The following is a 20,000-nucleotide window of genomic DNA, read 5'->3' on the forward strand; positions in this document are numbered from 1 at the left end:
CTCTCTCCTTCTTAGTTAAAACAATATGCATGTAAAAGAAGGGGGAAAAATATATGACGTCACAGGAAAATTGTTGGTTGCACGCCTGTTTACTGCGTGGCCATCGGCGTCATGAAATAATTGGAATTTGTTTTTATTTCATTAGAGCACGAAATTAGAATGTCTAATCGGGATGTCTTTTGTGTCGGGCAAGTTTAAATATTTGATAGAAACCTTCTTCCTACGTATTGGAAAGAAATTATAAAATCATTACTTCTCGTTGGTCCGTTTTAACCCCTCAGCAGTTAGATTCGTTTTCTCACAAACTGTTTCTGTCATTATTGTTCAAGTTCTTAAAAGTACAGGTCTCTTTCTAAGTTCAATGCGGAATTATACGATTGTCTATCCCGGCTTAACTGGGAGACTTTTTATACCCTTTAAAAAAAAAATTATTGTTGTCTTAATTATTTTCTTGTTGGCTGGGCAAGGTTTTTGAAACCGAAACGTTCCTTGTTTAGTATTTTGTTCTGTTTTGAATCGTAATGATGATGATGATGATGATAATGATAATGACAATATTGCTAATAATAACAATGGATGATTGATAGTAGTAGTAGTAGTAGTAGTAGTAGTAGTAGTAGTAGTAGTAGTAGTAGTGGTAGTAGTGGTAGTAGTAGTGGTAGTAGTAGTAGTAGTAGTGGTAGTAGTAGTAGTAGTAGTAGTAGTAGTAGTAGTAGTGGTGTAGTAGTAGTAGTAGTAGTAGTAGTAGTAGTAGTAGTAGTAGTAGTAGTAGTAGTAGTAGTAGTAGTAGTAGTAATGATAATAATAATAATAATAATAATAATAATAATAATAATAATAATAATAATAATAATAATGATGATGATGATGATGATGATAATGATTGATAATGATGATGATGATGATGACGACGACGACGACGACGATGATGATGATGATGATGATGATGATGATGATGATGATGATGATGATAATAATAATATAGAGCGATTGCTTGCTACTCTTTACCTATCTTGTAATATTAATCTGTTGAATCCATTGCTGTAGCTGCTCTCTTGGTGAAACGGTAATGGCGTGAGATGGCCGGGTGAGTAAGACATTCAGCTTCGGACTGAGGTTTGAGCCCCACTGTTGCTTTTTTTTTTCATTGAGCAAGAAAACTTAGCCTTCATCGCTGACTTTGCGACATTACACTGCAGCTGACGCCGTAGTTATCATTGAGGGATAATATAGTGAATTTGTAGTCATGTCTCCGTTCGAGTATAATCGAAGCCCAACTATATGGGGCTATGAGTTAAGTTGCAGTGGCATCGATGTTTGGACAAGGGAATCGATGAAAGATGGTCCCGATTTGTTGTCTGTTGTTCGTTCTTCGTTCTCCGTGTCTCTGTCTGCCAGACTCTGTACAAAAAAAAAAAAAAAAAAAAAAAAAAAAAAAAAAACCCAAACAAAACAAAAAACAAGAAACAACAGGAAAAAAAACAAACAAAGACAATACAAAATCAAAAACAACACAAAACAAAGCAAATCAAACCATCAAACAAAACACTTGAAAAAAAAAAGACTCCCAACTTGTCAAGAATTCTAAATCCAGAGAATTAAAAAGGAAACATGTGGATCAGATTTATAGTAGTAAGTAGTCTTTCAGAGCCTATATGCCCATGGAGCCTGAGTTTATCCCGGTTTCTTTAGCATGAAACGGACAATAACAAATGTGTTCTACCCTTTAGATAGCACGGTTCTCTATCGCAAAGTATTTCTCGCCAGATCTGGATGGGGAATCAGAAAGAAAATATCTACTTCAGCCGGGATCGATCTTGGGCCTTTTGCGTGTGAAGCGAGTGCTCTACCATTTAGCCGCCATCACTCATTTTGGGGCATTATACCGCAGCTTGCGCTTGCCTCATCTCGGTCTTTTCTCGAGGCAGATCCTTGAGATAATAATTTTCATGAAGAATTGTGGAGGGATCGATTAATTCATTCTTTTTAAGGTATAATCTCTCTATCCTATTATTTACATCCACATCAAAGTAGACTTTGATGACATACTTAGACACATTTTTGTTTTCTTTTGGTCAGACCACTTCAGACATCAATTATTATTGATACCCGCGACCCCCAACTTGTCCAAAAGTTTCGAATCTGGAGCTTCTTTGATGTCTTTAAAGTCTTAGTAATCGATCGATATTTCTGCTGCTCTCCAATAAAAAACAAAACAAAACAACAACAACTCGTACTTAAAATTTTGGCCAGGATACTAGGCCTTTCATATTTCGATGGATTACCTTCAGCTTATCAAAAACCCTCAAATCTGGGACTTCACTAAGTGGTGTCTCTTCCACTCTGCGACATTTGTTGTTGAATTCTCTCGTTTGGCTTTCTGTCTATATTTTAGACTGGGATATTCAGGCTGTGGCCAAAGAGATGCAGCAGATGTATTTATTTATTTTTTTTTTGGTGAGAGGTGACATATGCTATTCTTTGCCCGGCCTCGCACAAATGAATGTCTATGAATGTCATGGCCATTGACCGTGTCCGTTCTTTTGTTTTTCATTTGAAACTGTGTAAAACTTCCAAAATATGAAACGAAATATATATGCGACCGGGGCCAACTTAATCCCCAAGATCGTCTGTATAGACTGTTTTCTTCTCCGGATCAGCTACTCTCAATGACAATCTGTCCAAGATGGGACCTGAAGAAATTGCTTGACCTGATCCTGGTCCCATCCCCATTGATATTTTGTTTTGTTTTGTTTTTCTACAAAATCCGTTCAAAGTTTGTTAGATTTTTTTTTTTCGTAGTCCATTTTAAGACTTGTTTGTCTTTTCGTTTTCAGGTCACGACCATGCAGAAGAAGTGGAGTTAACCCTCGTGCGACTGGAGCAAGAATCTCCGGCAACGGGGAGCTACCAGCACGTTGCGAGCACAACATTTCGATACGAGTGTGACACGACCGTGTACCTGACCAAATTCCTCACCAGCAGTGTTTACAATGACCACGCTCTCGACAACTTGGAGCTCATCAAGAGTGATCGCTTTGACCTCTCCAACGAAGTCCTCAGCACACTGGACGCCAGGGTCAGCCGCGCTCTGAAGAATGCTGAGCTGTCCACTTGTTGGCATCTTCTGGGTGGCGATTCCAGTAAGTACTATTTTTATTGTAGTTGTTGTTGTTGTTGAAAATTGGAGTGAAAATTATTCCATAAGAGTTAAATCTCACCAATAATCCAAGGATACCTACAGGAATAAGGTTGTCTCGTTTCGTTTATTGATGTCACGTCCTATAAGTACGGAGCATGTTTTCTCTTTCCACTGAACGTGCCTTAACTTGTCTATCTTACGTTTATATTAGTTTATCATTTCCCTCTCCTCCCTACATCCCTATCTCTATTCTCTCTCTCTCCCTCTCTCTCTCTCTCTCTCTCTCTCTCTCTCTCTCTCTCTCTCTCTCTCTCTCTTTTTCTCTCTCTCGACATTTTCCGGTTCATTCTCAGTCCCTTTGCGTGTGAAGTGACTGTGCTGTATCAAATTTAATTTTTACTCACAATTGCGCATGCGCGCAGCATTGCGTGACAAGAACATATTGAGGAGAGTTGATGGCGGTTAGAATTTCAGTATGTCTAAAACCGATGGTGGAGATAATGTGATTCTACTTTTTCTGGACCCTTTTCTGAGCTTTTTAGATAGTACAATATCCTCCGAATGTCCTTTACGAAGGGTCCAAGCCAGACAGCAACTCTCATAGTGTTTAAGACATTTTACCTGTAAAGCACTGCTAGCTATGTTGTTGGTTTTCTTTCGACATACACAAACCTTTCATTGGTCAGATGCTAATTTTACACCTACTTTGCTGAGAGGATTGTAGTAAGGAAGCTTTTCCAAAGACAATTTTGCGAGGCCCCGCATGGGAACTGGAACACAGGACCACAGGACCCATGATATGTCACTGGCCGATTATTATATAATTCGATTACAAAGCCAGAGCAATAAGGTATCCATTACCACCGTTTCACCCATCCCTGGTGTCCGGTTGATTTAAATCGACGTGTACTAATTTACAGGTCTGATAACCCGAATTGTTATCTCCCAATGTTGTAATAGAAATGCTGAAACAAGCCCATAATTGCGTTGGGCTTTCAGACTTTCTAATATTATGTCCACCTGGATATAAATTCATTCACAATACAACTTGAGTGGCCAGATGGCTCAGCTCTTAGTGCGATCGCTTGCTAACCTCTCTTTCTCTCATGCTCAGTCAGGCGGCGGTTGCCTTACCTATATGGTCCTAAATTTGGCTGCCGGATACCATGATATTTTTATTCTTTGTTTTAAGACTGTTCTTGTATAGGGGAATTTAGATAGTAATCTATACGATTTACATAGTCGATGCCTATTATTATGGGTCATCGCACGGGCCACAAAACTCATTGTCTCTTCCCCTTTATTTCTTACCATAGGATAAGAGTACATCAGTGAAAACTAATGGAGTAATCTTGATTGGGTCTCTGATAAATCACGACTATGCATTGTGTCTGCAGTTATTTTAACCTTTTATCAGCGAGATTCGATTTTCGTGTAAACCTGATAGCACCACGATATCATACCATTTCCATAGTTTAACGGTGCGTCGCGGGCTTCAGATGAAGCGCCGGTCGCATTGCTATAATGGCGGTATTATTATGCAGGGGTAATTTAGACTCTAAAAGTTTAATAATCGTATGATAAGATTAATAAAGCAATTGGGCCCAGTTGTCCTTCAGAGCCATAAGGTCCATAGAGTCGGAGTTCATCCCGGTTTCTATAGCGTGAAACGGACAATAGCAATCGCTTGCTACCCTTTTGATATGACGCTAGTCCATCGCATAGTTCTTGGGCCGACGTGCACATATTTGCAGGTCTGATAACTGAACGCAATGATGTGCTTGATTTAACATTGTTCTAATGGACAATATCTTGCGTTGGTTTGAGCGTCTTTTCATTACAACAGCGGGCCTATAACAATTTGGGATATCAGACCTGCAAATAAATATATATTGGTCTGGGGCCAAGATTTATCCTTGGTAAAATTCATATAATTTCCTAAAGTGACAAAAACTAAAATCCTCCACCCCCTATTGGCATGTGTACCACCCCGACATAACACCGTTTTGGGTATTGGGTCCCGTATAGGGGTTTCTGGGTGGAATTCCCGACTTCCCATGGTGGACAGGGAGGTCACTTACTGTGTCTTCCATACCCCTATAACTGTTTTCCAACTTGCTTTTTGGCAGTTGTCCCTTCCCTTGTCGGAGTCCTTGGCTGTGAGAGATAAAGGGATAGTCAAATGTAGAGGGTTTTGGGAGATGATATGATTTTTTCCCTTGTAAATCATCTCTCTGTAACGTGTTGTTATATTTCTTGTTTTGAAAGTGTAATGTAAGCATGCGAGTGTGTTCCTCTTAGTGTGATCCTGTGCTTGAGTCTGGATGAGACTATTTTAGGTGATCTCAAGCTATGCATAGTGATAATATGCTCTTGGAATCTACATCTGTTCCCTGTTTGTACCTTTCCCTTTTGTCTTACTTGTCTTGTGTGAATTCATAATATTTCTACTATCCTATTTTCTTACTTTTTATTGGCGCTGTTATGATCCTTAGTGTGTCGCAAGCGCTGTAACCCCCCCCCCCCCCCCCCCCCCCAAAAAAAAAAAAAAAAAAAAAAGAAAAAAAAAAGAAAAAAAAGAAAACAAAAACAAAAAAACAAAAAAATAAATCAAAATAAAAAACCAAAAAACCCAACAACAATCAAACAAACGTATGGAAGTTTGATCGTAATTTGAGAATTTATAGGCAAGAAATTCTATGTGACCGTGAAAAGATGACTGGTCGTCTGGGTGATAATGGTAATCGGGCCTAAATCAATGCACGGCCACTGCATGTAGTTAGCGAGGATAGGAATTCATTCCAATGGTTTGACCCCTGACCCGTGACCCAGACATGCGTATCGACCTCGTCAGGGGATGTCATATTAACTCTTTCTAGTGTCACTGTGACTCTTTCCTTATTTTGCCATAATATTTTGTAGCGGATAAAAGATTCTTTTCCCTTCTTTCTTTTGGGGATTACAGATGGCAATTTGGTAATAGTGATGTTGGATATGATGATGATGATGATGATGATGATGATGATGATGATGATGATGATGATGATGATGATATCAATAATATAAGTACGCACGCTCACGACGATAAAATGGTCAATGTTAACTGAACTGACAGCTCCAGGTGTAAAGATCAGACAATTCATACACATAATATACATTATAGGCGTTTCAAGGTTTTACCATACTCATAGCGCTTAACACTGATATTACCCTCCCCCCCCCCCCCCCCCCCCCCCGCCGCTCCCCCCAACCAGCAAATTGTGTAGAATCGATTTTTCATTTTATACAGGACACATTTGTGCAGGTAGTCTCACTTCTATTAATATCCTTCACTCCTACTTCTTACACGCAGTTACTCATTCACACCTGAAGAGGGTTGATAACAAAATAACACTGGAAGTATTAAATTAATAAAGGCGAGGCCAGTTTAGTGTTGAGGTCTGGTGTTTCCCAATTGACAGGCGGATGCAGCAAATCGGATGTGCAGTTGTCATTTTTGACTGTCATGCTAACGATCATTTCTGGCATCAGGTGGTGAGGGCACGGCGGTGCTGATTAACAGCTGCCTAGCGGAAGTAGCGGGGGTGTGGAGAGGGAGGGAGTGAGAAAAAAAATGGAAAAAATTGACGCTGTTTCAGTTCGAAGACGAAATCAGAAACCGTGGAAAATTTGCAAGCAACTTAAGTTTGATTAAAAATCGATGATTGGTTAAGAAAAATCTGTGCTGGTTATACCAAAGTCGTATAAAAATGGCGATATCGAAAGTTTCCAAACTTGCGTCTTGTTTTTAGCAGCGTGGTGTTACTGGTGTAGAAAGTTACCCTGACTCGTTAAAAACCAAATGGTCTATTAGGATAGTTCTGGAATACGTTTTCCTTTTTACAATGTTACACAATTTTCAATACGACGCAGAAATCATATTTTGATTTATTTCTAAAGATTAAATGATCTCCAATGAGTCCTGACTACAGCATAATATGTACAATTGTGTCAAACAGTGTACGTATAAGGACCATTGAGCGTTTTACACAAAAGCAGAGCTAAAAGAGTCAATTCAAGGTTCATGGAATCGGATCATTATCTAAGAAATAAGAAAATAAATAATTGGATCATGAAAAAAAATGCTACGCATAAAGCAAAATGGGGGATCGACAGATCACGTCAACATTTGAGAATTATGTCAAAATCTTCGATATGCCAAATTTGAGGTGTATCTGTTAAAACAATAGTCAAATAAATCTTTCTCGATTTTTTTTTTTTTTTTGTGTACTTAGAGTTCTATAAATTGGTTCGATTATGGTGACATTTCAGACTTACATCAGTTGTGGTCCTGCGGTTACAGGCTTCTTAACTTTTCCATTTTTTTCTCTCACCTGATATAGATAGATATAGATAGAAAGATAGATAGTAGATAGATAGATAGATAGAGAGGTAGATATATAGATAGATATAGGTATAGACAGATAGATAGATAGATAGATAGATAGATAGATAGATAGATAGATAGATAGATAGATAGATAGATAGATAGATAGATAGATAGATAGATAGATAGATAGATAGATAGATAGATAGATAGATAGATAGATAGATAGATAGATAGATAGATAGATAGATAGATAGATAGATAGATAGATGGATGGATGGATGGAGGGAGGGAAGGAGGGAGGGAGGAGGGAGGGAGGGAGGGAGGGATGGATAGATGGATGGAAGGGGCTTCAGTAGCAGACCTTGCTGTATCAATCTATTTGACAAATCCATGGATAATGAACAACCAATTGTTACTTAAATCTTCTTAGGACAAACTTATCATTTATAAGAATGGATACCTTATCTACTAATATGCTCTTGTGAACTGCGATTTTTAAAAAAATCCAAGTGTGCAGCGGAGACGAGGCTGGTGAATAGGATGAATTTATGGATAGATTGAAAGATAAATGAGGTTAGAGAGAGAGAGAGAGAGAGAGAGAGAGAGAGAGAGAGAGAGAGAGAGAGAGAGAGAGAGAGAGAGAGAGAGAGAGAGAGAGGAATATTTAGAAAGAAAGAAAGAAAGAGAGGGGAGAGGGTTGTCTGTTGTGCACCGGAGGGTCATTGTGTCCAATCAGCGTGAATCAGACCAGTTCATCCGTTAACCCCCCCCCCCCCCCTCCCTGCGCCCACATTCATAAAACACATTGTCTTACTGGGGTATTTGGTTCGTGAATATTTTATTTCGTATTTCACATTTAATGGTTCGGTATGAAGTCCTAACGGTGTGAAGTAAAATCATGGATTACTGTGTGACCGTGTCATTTGACACAGACATTTTTGTATTTGCTTACAGTGGGATTTCTCTCTTTTGAATGGATCGATAAAAGACGTCCTCATACTTCCTAATAAGTGCATTGGATCTTAAAAGTTTTCTTAAGGCGTCGTTGAGCCCTTTGATGATGTTTGTCCAAAAAATTCATTTGAACTTCATTTTTGATAAGACCAAAATAGGATTGATGATACATGCGTATATGTATGATTTCAATAAGGATATTTATTAAGGTAATGGTCGCGGCCCCCCCCCCCCCCCCCCCTCTTCTCTCTCTCTTCCCTCCTCTCTCTGTATGTTTGTCAGCCTTTCTGTCTTATCTATCTATCTGTCTACCAATCAATCCATCCATCCATCCAGTCACCCACCCATTCTTAGTTTCTCTCTACACTTATTAGAGATAAAATATCAGGAATTCGGAATGGGTTGAACAGAGGAAACAATTAAAACACTAGTGAAGGAAACTAGTGCACTTCCAGTCCGAGTAGCATTTGACGAATTTGAGCTTGCCACTGAAACGGAAGTACTGTCCGTGCTGAAACAATGCTCTCAAACAATGCTCTTAAGCCCAATAGATCCAACTCCTTCATGGCTTGTTCTTTCTAGTATTAGTATTTTGGTTCCTGTTTTCACCCATGTTGTAAATGCTAGTTTGTTTTTTGGTGAAGTATCTAATAACCTTAAACATTGTCAATCCCATATTAAAGAAACCCAGTCTTGACAAAGAAGACCCAAATAATTATCGACCAGTCTCGAATCTCACCCTCATGTCTAAACTAATTGAGAAAATTGTTGCTTTTAGGGTTAACACGTTTTTGATTGAACACACATTATTCTCTAAATTTCAGTCTGCTTATCGCCCCCTTCACATCACTGAAACAGCTCTTATTACAATTCACAGTGATATCATAAACCATTTATGTCGGAAAAATGATGCTGTTGTTATCATACTACTCGACCTTACTGCTGCTTTTGATACAATAGACCATACTCTTTTTATTGACAGACTTAAGACACTATACAGATTCGGGGATACTGTTCTTGACTGGTTTTCTTCTTACCTCTCTTACAGAAGTCAGTCGGTATCTGTAAATCGACATGACTTTTCTTCTTCTTCTTGTCCCCTATCTTCTGGTGTACCACAGGGTTCAGTTCTGGGACCTTGTTTTTAGTTTTGTTTTAATTAGGTTACCACTCACGTTGATTTAGTTAAAACGCTTGTATAGGGTGCACTTTTTTATTGTGCCTTAATGTATTATATGATTCTTACACTCTTGCTTTACGGATTTTCGGACGTGAAATTTGCATCGAGAGCAAAGTTCAAATTCCAAAACGGAAGAATGTAAGAAATATTTTATCCTACCCCTCAATCGATTCTGATTTCGTTATCTTTGATTAAAAGACATTTACAAAAATACTTAAATGAAATTCCTTTTTTAAAAGAAATCTAATTTGAGTGAAATTTAATGCTTGATTATCTAACGTCACAAATTATTATTGGAAACTTGATACCATGACTATTTTAGTGTGAGGGATAGAATAATATAGTTTATGTCACATACACGTGGAATGTTTTTAGAAACAAAATAAATATGATTCCCTTTATCCAACTCCATGGGGAAACGTATCTTTTGGGTAGATTTCAATGGGAGACTGAAATATCCCTGGCGTCAGTCGCAACGCAGCCCTTAAAGTGAGCTAATGTGTGGTGATTTACTCAAGGCCACATAAATTGTCGGGTAGGACCCGAATCCGTTATTTCCAGGGTAATAATCGACGTGACACACTGCCCCCCCCCCTTTTCCCTCCCCTCCCCTTCCCTCTCCCCTTCCATTTGTTCAAGCATTTGTTATTGTATTGCCAGTCACATTTGTTGAGCATTTGATTGGAACACGTTCCATCTATAGTTAAGTACAAACACACAATTCCATGCTATTTCAGATATCTATTGTTACAATGTGTACTCAGAGACCCCTTGTTCCCCTATCCAAACAAGATTCTGTAATGGATTAATTCCATCTGAGTGGGGTCCCATGACTTCTCATTGGGATCGTGGAAGGTCACCTCTTGTTGTCTCTACAACCCCCCCCCCCCCCCCCATACACTTGTTTATTTATCTCTCTCTCTCTCTCTCTCTCTCTCTCTCTCTCTCTCTCTACTCTCCCCCCCCCCTCCCTCTGCCGTCCTCCTCCCACCTGTTGCTGTTTTCAGTCCCCATCTCAGGAGACCTATCAGGATTGCTCTAGCTCTGGCATGGGTCATTCGCCGAGACGACAGCAGTCAAATTATATCTCTTGCGGGATGAGGTTGATATCCCCCCCCCCCCCCCCCCAAGTGATTTTTTCCCTTCTTATATTTTATATATATATGGTTTGTTTGTAGAGTTATTGACATATTTTAATCATATGGCTTTGTCTGCCTTGGGACGGATTGTGTACCACTAAGCTGAATGGCAGTCCGGGTATATTGCAGTTAGGTTCTATTTCTGGTCTCCATTTAAATTAGTCACCTTTTGAAAGTCTGAGAGTTCTGACAGTGTTGACATGTTAAGATTCAATTCAATTCAATTCAGTTTTAACAACAGACTCTCGCCAAAATATTTTACGGCATTTGACGGCTGCATAAAGTGTGGAGGAAAAAGAATGTGATAAATGTAACCACCACAGCAATGTGATTATTATTATTATTATTATTATTATTATTATTATTATTATTATTATTATTATTATTATTATTATTATTATTATTATTATTATTATTATTATTATTATCATTATTATTATTATTATTATTATATTATTATTATTATTATTATTATATGATCATCATCATTATCATCATCATCATCATCATCATCATCATCATCATCATCATCATCATCATCATCATCATCATTATCATTATCAATATCATTATAATTATCACTTTTGTTATTATTATTATCATCATCATCATCATCATCATCATCATCATCATCATCATCATTATTATTATTATCTTTTTTGTTACTATATTATTATTATTATTATTATTATTAGTAGTAGTAGTAGTAGTAGTAGTAGTAGTAGTAGTAGTAGTAGTAGTAGTAGTAGTAGTAGTAGTAGTAGTAGTAGTATTGTTGTTGTTGTTCTTAGATCTATATTTTATGTCACAGTGCGACAGTGGAGTCCAGCTACCCATTGTTATAATCGTGTCCTCAGAGACCCTTTATTCCCCTTATCCAAACAGGATTCCCTAATGCATTATTTCCAACTGACTTCGCCCCCTCCCACGTATCCTATTTCAGGAATTCCAATCACGGTCTCTTGTTCTTCAAATAGATTTCTCTCGATTGTAAACATGCTATTAACCCTTTTACTGCCAGGCCGAACTCCTCTCTACTCACCATTATTTTATTTGGTAATTAGTGCAATGTGGAGTGGATTGGTGGGGTGGGGGGTCTCTGATTGCTCAGGTGATAGAGCAACGACTAGCCTCACAATTAAAGGGGCCTATCTATGTCGACCCCGCAGAACTACCATGGGTCTTTACCATAGCACACTAGAGTGTACGGTGGGCTAATGTCTTAACTAAGTGGCTTCTATATAAAACGCAGACCTGCCTAGTGCTATGAAAAATTTGTAGAATTAGGAATTTTTGGCTCCAGCTAGAGAACTGCATAGACGTTTTTGATTCAAAAATCTTGTTGAAAAGAGAGTTTGGTTGCTTAGACACTGTTTTCACAGTTTAAATCCGTGCTTAGAAATGCCCCCCCCCCCCCCCCAAAAAAAAAAAAAAAAAGCCCCTACAAAAAACATATACAACAACAAACAAAAAGAAACATCAACAGAACAAACAAACAAAAAACTAACAAACACCAAAAAAACAAAAAAAAAACAAAACAAAACAAACCCTAAGACTATAATAACACACAAAACAAAACCAAGACAAAAAAAAACAAACCCAAAAACAATAAAACAAAGACCCTTCCCCCACCCAAAAAAAAAAAAAACAAAAAAAAAAAAACAAATAGAAAGACAAACAAAACAATGGGCATGAACATACTTTCCACCGTTGAAGTGATATTTTAGAAGTTATGATTTTGTAGTCAATATATATTGGAATATCAGAAAAAGCGCCTACCAAACTTCGAGGTAAGAGGAAAAATTAAGAATTCAAACTCCAGATAAATAATCTAGGAACCGATTCGATGACCCAACTTTTTAATCGGTACATGGGATGTAATGACGGCGATAACAACAACAACCACTGCTACCACCACCACAACAACAACAACAACCAATAACAAACAACAGATGACCCATCTCCCTAATCGTGTGTGTCGGCATTTCATCGGATTGCCTTGTCCGTATCTTCAAAATAGCCGCGGGCCAAGGTTGGTTTGGTATGCCTTACTGATTAACCATTTAAACGCCGTACTCTGAAAAAAAAGACAAAAAAAAAAAAAAACAAAACAAAACAAAACAAAACGCGTTTTTTAAAGTTTGGCCAGAAAACTCGTCCTTCAAATTTCTATTTTAGAGACGTCAATCAGCTCTTTATTATTATTATTATTATTATTATTATTATTCTTCTTCTTCTTCTTCTTCTTCTTCTTCTTCTTCTTCTTCTTCTTCTTCTTCTTCTTCTTCTTCTTCTTCTTCTTCTTCTTCTTCTTCTTCTTCTTATTATTATTATTATTATTATTTTTGTTTTTGTTTGTTTTTGTTTGTTTGTTTGTTTTAGTTTTATTTATTTTTAAAATTATTTTTTTTCTGTTTTTGCCATCCATATTTATGAGTAATTCTCACTAAACTGTATTAATCAGACTATAAACGTTCAATGTTATACATTGTATTGTGTGTTGGTCTGTTATATTTCCGGATGGCAATGTTGTGAGTTTCTTAGCGAAGCGCACAGCAACAAATACCCCCCCCCCCACCTGCCCCGCCTTAAATTTTACATTATCAATATTTTTGGAATCTGCTCCTACCTTCCCTTCCGCCATTTTGCCAACAGTCGTTTTGAAAGGGATTTCAAACTTATCGTTCTGAATAGATGAATTTGTCATATTATTTAGTATTTTGTTATCATTCCCTTTTTACGGGATAGTGATTTTCCGTTGGAATAAGACTTTTAAATAGTCCAGACTTACGGTTAGATTGCTTTATTGTTTTTTCATTAGACTATTCTTAGCCCGTCTTTTTGTATTGACACACTTTTCAAGGTGTATACGCATTAAGGTATTCATAGGAAATACCTACATACATTGCCAATACATTTGCAAAGAATGAAATTAAAAAACAAAAACGAGCAAATGCATTTTTACTCTACCCCTTTGGTTTGGGGGAAACCCCATTCATATAGAACGAGTAAGTGCATTTTACTATATTCCTTTGGTGAGAAAAATAGGATATGGAGAAGTACCAAATGAAAACATAGAATAAAAAATCACGGGGTCAGTGCCAAACTCAGGATCCAATTGACACGACACCCTCCGCCAGGCCCACAACCGACTGATCTATCCAGTCACACTAAAATATAGCTTTCAAACTTAGTACCGATCATGCACCCCTCTACTCTCGACTGCTGTGGCGACCAAACGAGGCTGGCTAACAAACCCCGCGAATTTTCTAATCAGGGTGTGCAAATTAAGCTATCCACCTTTTTTATTCCCCCTTTGGTTTGGGGGGGAAAACCTGATTTGACGAGAGCATTAGTAGCAAATAAAATTATGAGTCGCCCTTCTTTCCTTTGTTTAAAAACGTAGCTGTTCAAGAAATTTTATCTCACCCAAGCATCGGGTTTTATGCTAAGATAGATTTTGACGTATAAAGGTATTCTGACCACAATGATATTTCTTCATGTCAAATCTTTAAATTCGAGAACCAACCCCAGCAAAGAAAGAGAAGGAATTCATTTTGGTAAGAAGTGATATAGGTGAGATTCTTGGAGGGGTGTAATAGTAAGATTCTTGAATTTCTACGTTTAAAATTTTGAACTCGTCCCAAATGTGCGCTCCCAAGGTCGCGCAGCAGCATTGGAAATTCGTTTTAACTTCCAAACGCAAAAGTGTACAAATGTTACCTTATTTCATTTTACAATTTGAGCGTGTCGGCTACTTGTATTATATTTTCCTTTTTCTTGCTTTATTTGGTCAAAAAGTGTCGCTGATAAATTCCTTTGAAATAAAACAGACAAAAAACAAAACAAAACAAAACAAAAACAAACTAAACTTAACCTCACACACATGCGCGCACATACATACATACATACATACACACACACACACACACACACACACACACACAAATACACTAATTAAACAGAATGTCGTCGTTATGTTTTATTATTATGTTCATCAAGAAACCGTCTGAGTGTATTCCTCTTGTTGGAGAGCCTGTATTGGTGCACGTTTTGGACTTTTAGAACGTTTCAGATTGGCTACAAAGATGTATTGCTCCAGTATCTACTTCTGATATGTGTTTAGTAAGGCCCCTGACTCTTGCGGTTTTCTCACGTACTAGATCTAAATCTTTTGGCTATTCCCTCATCTTCTTTTTAATTAGCTGTGGAATGGCCGAAAAGTGTTGTAAGCGCCGTAAAACCCACCAAAACAAATAAATAAGCGAATATGTCAAAGGTGTTTTCTTTTAGCATACTGAAGTGTAATAATATGATCATTTTTTCCCCCTATTCCAGTTACGGATACCCATTGTGAAGAACGAGAGACGCTTCTCCATTTCTGTGCAAGGCTGGGCCTAGTGCAGGTAGCCCAGTTCCTTCTCCAACAACCGGGTGCCGAGGACGCTCTTCGTTTGCCCAATCGTCACGGAGAATTGCCTTACGTTATTGCTCAACAGAACGGATTCCACGACCTAGCCGAGATGTTATCTGGGTAAGTAGAATTTCTTTTAGCCCTTGTGCTAAAATTCTCATCTTGCACCAGTTCCCGCTAGAAAATTTTCAGTTTCTGTTAATAAATGTCAAAAAAAAAAAAAAAAAAAAAAAAAGAAAACAAAAAAAAAAAAAAACAAAAACCAAACAAAGAAAAAAACAACAAAAACAAAAAAACAAAAAACAAAACAAAAAGCAAGCCAAAAACTAACCAAAAAGAAAATCAAGCCCAAAATAAAAAACAAAACAAAACTTTGAATTAAGTCTGTCTTTTTGACACGTTGATGATAATCTTAATGGTGTCTTCTTTCGTTTGCCTATACTTACATAATTTAAAAAGATTCTTCTCGTTTCATCCCCCCCCCCCTTCCTCTTTCATTTTATTGGAACGTGAGACAAATTAGGGATCAGGCACAGGTTTAAGATAAAGGTCAGAAAAGATGTATACAAAAATAGAAAAGAAAAATCCCACACAAAAAACAAACAAAACAACGCCTGCTCTGACTGCCCCAGTTTTGTTTTTCTCTTGTACCTTTCTTTCTGCTTTTTCTGGTACTGTTTCATAACACGTCTTCAGATATTCCTGCGAGACCTACCACTTATACGGATTTATCGATGTTTGCAGATTATAAATTGGAATCTTGCCAAATTTGGGTGTTTAAAAAAAAATCTTTAAACTTTAACTTTTCAAAAACTTTAAAGTTTAATTAAGAATGTTGGACACGTCTGGGGTCTTCTAAATTTGTATTTATAGATTTTGGCCATTAATCCTTTCTTTAAAAAATATAGCATTGTGGAGAACATTGTGCTTATTTGAGTCAATAAAAAAATTGATACGGCGCACAACTCTACTGAAAGATTTGAAAATTGGAAATGTATTTTTTACAGATAGATAAACAGATAACTTGATTTCCTTTTATAATTTAAAGTCAGTTTGAAAGTTCGTTGAGTCAAACAGATAATATCATAAAATATGTACCGACGACACCTGGCTCCCAAAATCAACTAATTTTGACACTGTAAAAAGTTGTCAATTGCGTCATCTATTTATGATATCAAGTATTATTATTACTTCCGTTTTGTTGTTGATTTAGCGGTGATCAGTTTTGATTCTTTTTTACTTTTAGGGTTAGCTCGAGATCGAGGATATTTCTTTTTCTATTAAGGTTAGTCATAAGTCTTAGTAAAGGTGCTAGGATGTTTGTTTTTCCATAAGTTAAGTAAAGGGGAGACATTCCGAAAGCTCCTACATCCCCAGTATTCTTTAAATTTGTATTTTCACCTTTGATATTTTTTCAGGCATTTAATTATTCAATTTGTCATTATATCTAGAAGTATTTTAAAAACTCTAGAACAAACCTTGATAGATTTGTGAAAGTTTAAAATTTCTTAATTTGACCATTGTTTTGATTTTCAGCCGCCTTTTTGATTTGTTAAATATTGAAAGGTAGTGCAAAGCAGTCCGAGAGTTGTTTTTTTTTCTATTAGGGTTAGCTCGAGAGGTTAGTCATAAGTCTTATTAAAGGTGCTAGGAAGTTTGTTTTTCCATAAGTTAAGTAAAGGGGAGACATTCCGAAAGCTCCTACATCCCCAGTATTCTTTAAATTTGTATTTTCACCTTTGATCTTTTGTCAGGCGTTTATTTATTCAATTTGTCATGATTTTTTTCTATTAGGGTTAGCTCGAGATCGGATGATTTTTTTTTTTCTATTAGGGTTAGTCATAAGTATTATTAAAGTGCTAGGGTGTTTGTTTTTCCTATTGGGGTTAATTAAAGGTACGAGGTTTATTTTTTTTCTTGGGGTTAGTTGAGGGAATATATTATTAAGTATATTATTGGGCCACACAGAAAAATCAACCGAAGATATACCAAATTACACAGACAACGTTGTTTACCAATCTGCCCTCATTAAATGATGGTGAGTACAGTATCGAATGAAAATAGTTCTTTCCCCGCGAAATTGCGGGCTTTTTACTAGTATATATATATATATATATATATATATATATATATATATATATATATATATATATATATATATATATATATATATATATATACGTAATGTGTCCGTGTACGGCTGTAATCGTTCATATCAGATGGATACATATTATTTCCCCTCATGAAATTCAGACTCTTTTTTTTTTTCAAAAGAAGAAAAAGCTTTTATGTCTTTTCCCTTTAGCAATTTTTCATTCTCTGTAGGGTGAGATCGACTTTCATTCTTAAATTTACAAAACATGAACGTCATTTTATAACAGTGGCCACTTTAATCGTCAAGTGGAGACAAGGAGTTAAATATTTTTTAGCGAGGATCTTGTGCCTCCGTCAGGATGGGACTTTCTGAGATGGTCTCAGACTAGGTACACGGTTAGATTGCTCTCTGGACCTACTTCTGCTCTGTTTGAATTAATCCCCTTGGCCTCATTTTCTTCTTTTTAATCTCGCGCCCTTGTAAACGCTGGAAAACTGCCAGATCGATAAGGGTTTGACCCTTCTACCATCTTCCCTTTTAACTGGTTATATTATGAAGTGTGCCGCAAGCGCTATTAAATCTCTTAACAGAAAAACAGACTTCTTATTTTTTAGCCTGATCAAGAGGAACAATGCAGTGTCTCGTGCTTTTGTCTGTGTTATATTTCAATGGCTATTCAGGTTGGGGGGGGGGGGGGGGGGGGGGGGGGGGTAAATCTATCGTATACTCGCAGTTCTGTCAGGCAATATTTTGCAATGATTGAGAGTATTGCCATTGAAACAATGAAAATAAAACGATGAAAATTTGGTTTGTTTGACTTGTGACCACACGTCGGTTTTGTTGAAATTGTTCTTTCTTTTGCTTTTTTTTTTTTTGTACACTAGTGGAAAACCCTCAATAATATGTGTGGAGAAATCCAGGCTATAAGGAACAGGTGGTCATCTATTGTACTTATTATACTACTGTATTGTATTTTTAGATTTGCTAGTAATTCTGTGCTCGATGATAACAATTTAACATTGGCTTTACGGAACAATGTTGATCTCCAACCCTATTTTTTAAAAAAAAGAATAGATTAGTAAGATTATCATTACTTGATAGTATCAAAGGAGATTTAAATTTACGTCTTCAGTTTTTGTTGTTAATGAGATTATTATTACTTGATAGTATCAAGAGAAATTAAAAAGTACCTCATCAATTTTTGTAGTGGATATGCTAGAATTGCGTAGAGTAAATTATACTCGCAATGAAAGTCAAACGTCAAAAAGGACTGAGTATTGTATTGCGACCTAGCAGATTTTCTTCCTATTAAGATGTGCTCGATGATAAAAAAATTACATTGGTTGTTCGGAACAATGTTGATACCAACAATAATTTCTTTTATTGATAGAGATTTGTCATTTTTAGGGGTTTGGATGTGTGTGCGTGCGCGCGCGCGCGCGTGTGTGTGTGTGTGTGTGTGTGTGCGCGTGTGTGTGTATATGTTGTGGGTGGGGTTAATATATTCGTTTTTTGTTTTGTTTTGTACTTCATTTCTCAGAGAAAAATCCTTTTAGCGATATTTGCTGGGTACAATTTTCTCCTCTTTCCTCAATTGCAGTTTTATTTTTAAATGCGTGACGTACGAACTTTTCTACCGGAAGCTCAAGATTTATTTCCGCTCAACACGAACAGTTGCTTTTTCGGTTAAATAGCTGGCTCCATTTGGAACTCAGGGAGTGACGGGTATACCAACTCACTGACATGCAATTCCATCCCACATTATCCCCATTTCTCTCCTATTCTCTCCCCCACCCTCTCTCTCTCTCTCTCTCTCTCTCTCTCTCTCTCTCTCTCTCTCTCTCTCTCTTTCTCTCTCTCATTATATATATATATATATATATATATATATATATATATATATATATATATATATATATATATATAATCTACCTCACAATCGATGTGTGTATTTGTGTCTTGTGTGTGTTTGTTTCATAATATTTATCTTTGTTGCTCAATTTTGGATTTTTGTTTCTTCTTCATCCATTCATTCATTCATTCATTCTCTCTCTCTCTCTCTCTCTCTCTCTCTCTCTCTCTCTCCCTCTCTCTCTCTCTCTCTCTCTCTCTCTCTCTCTCTCTCTCTCTCTTAATTTTCTTCTACCCTAGTATTTATATAATTTCTCAATCGCAGTCTAGTAGTATCCACTGTCTCTTTGAGCTTCTTGACCGTCTTTTATACAGGGCAATATCCATTAAACGTGCTCAAAGCGCTTAATATGTAGGACGATTCATGTTTCCGTTTTATTAAAATTTGTTTTTGTTGTTGTGTGTTTTTGTTATTTTGTTTGTTTGTTTCTTTGTTTTTTGTTTGTTTTTGTTTATTATTTTTTATTTTTGTTTAAATTTTTTCTCTCTTCATTCTATCCGTCTATTATCTTAAAGACTCCATTTTTTTTGCCACTGCTCTTACAAATCTTCAATCCGTGTCCCCTCCGTATTGGTTAAATACCTTTTCCCTCCCCCCCCCCTCCCTCCCTCATTCCCTACCTCCCCATTTTTTGCCTCCCTCCCTCCCCCCCTCATTCCCTACCTCCCCACTTCTTGTATAACGTTACACAACAATACGATTAATTAGGCATACGAATAACATCAAAACAGTTTCAATTGGACAGTGTTAGCCTGCCTGTATTCAGTTGGCTTCGCTGATTTGTTAACAGTGATA

General features: G+C 36.9%; 1 protein-coding gene across 1 annotated transcript in view; it reads left to right on the top strand.

The window, feature by feature from the left end:
• Positions 1 to 20,000, top strand: part of LOC144964703 (uncharacterized) — a gene marked incomplete in the record, with an annotated part of 278,871 nt that overhangs the window by 44,597 nt on the left and 214,274 nt on the right. The window contains 2 exon segments of the mRNA XM_078899236.1: positions 2,838 to 3,143; positions 15,123 to 15,318. Of these exon segments, the coding sequence (XP_078755362.1) occupies positions 2,838 to 3,143; positions 15,123 to 15,318 (502 nt within the window).

This window comes from Berghia stephanieae, chromosome 2 (assembly GCF_034508935.2).
Source record: "Berghia stephanieae isolate SIO BIC M18660-M18661 chromosome 2, UCSD_Bste_1.3, whole genome shotgun sequence".
Taxonomy (NCBI): Eukaryota; Metazoa; Mollusca; class Gastropoda; order Nudibranchia; family Aeolidiidae; genus Berghia; species Berghia stephanieae.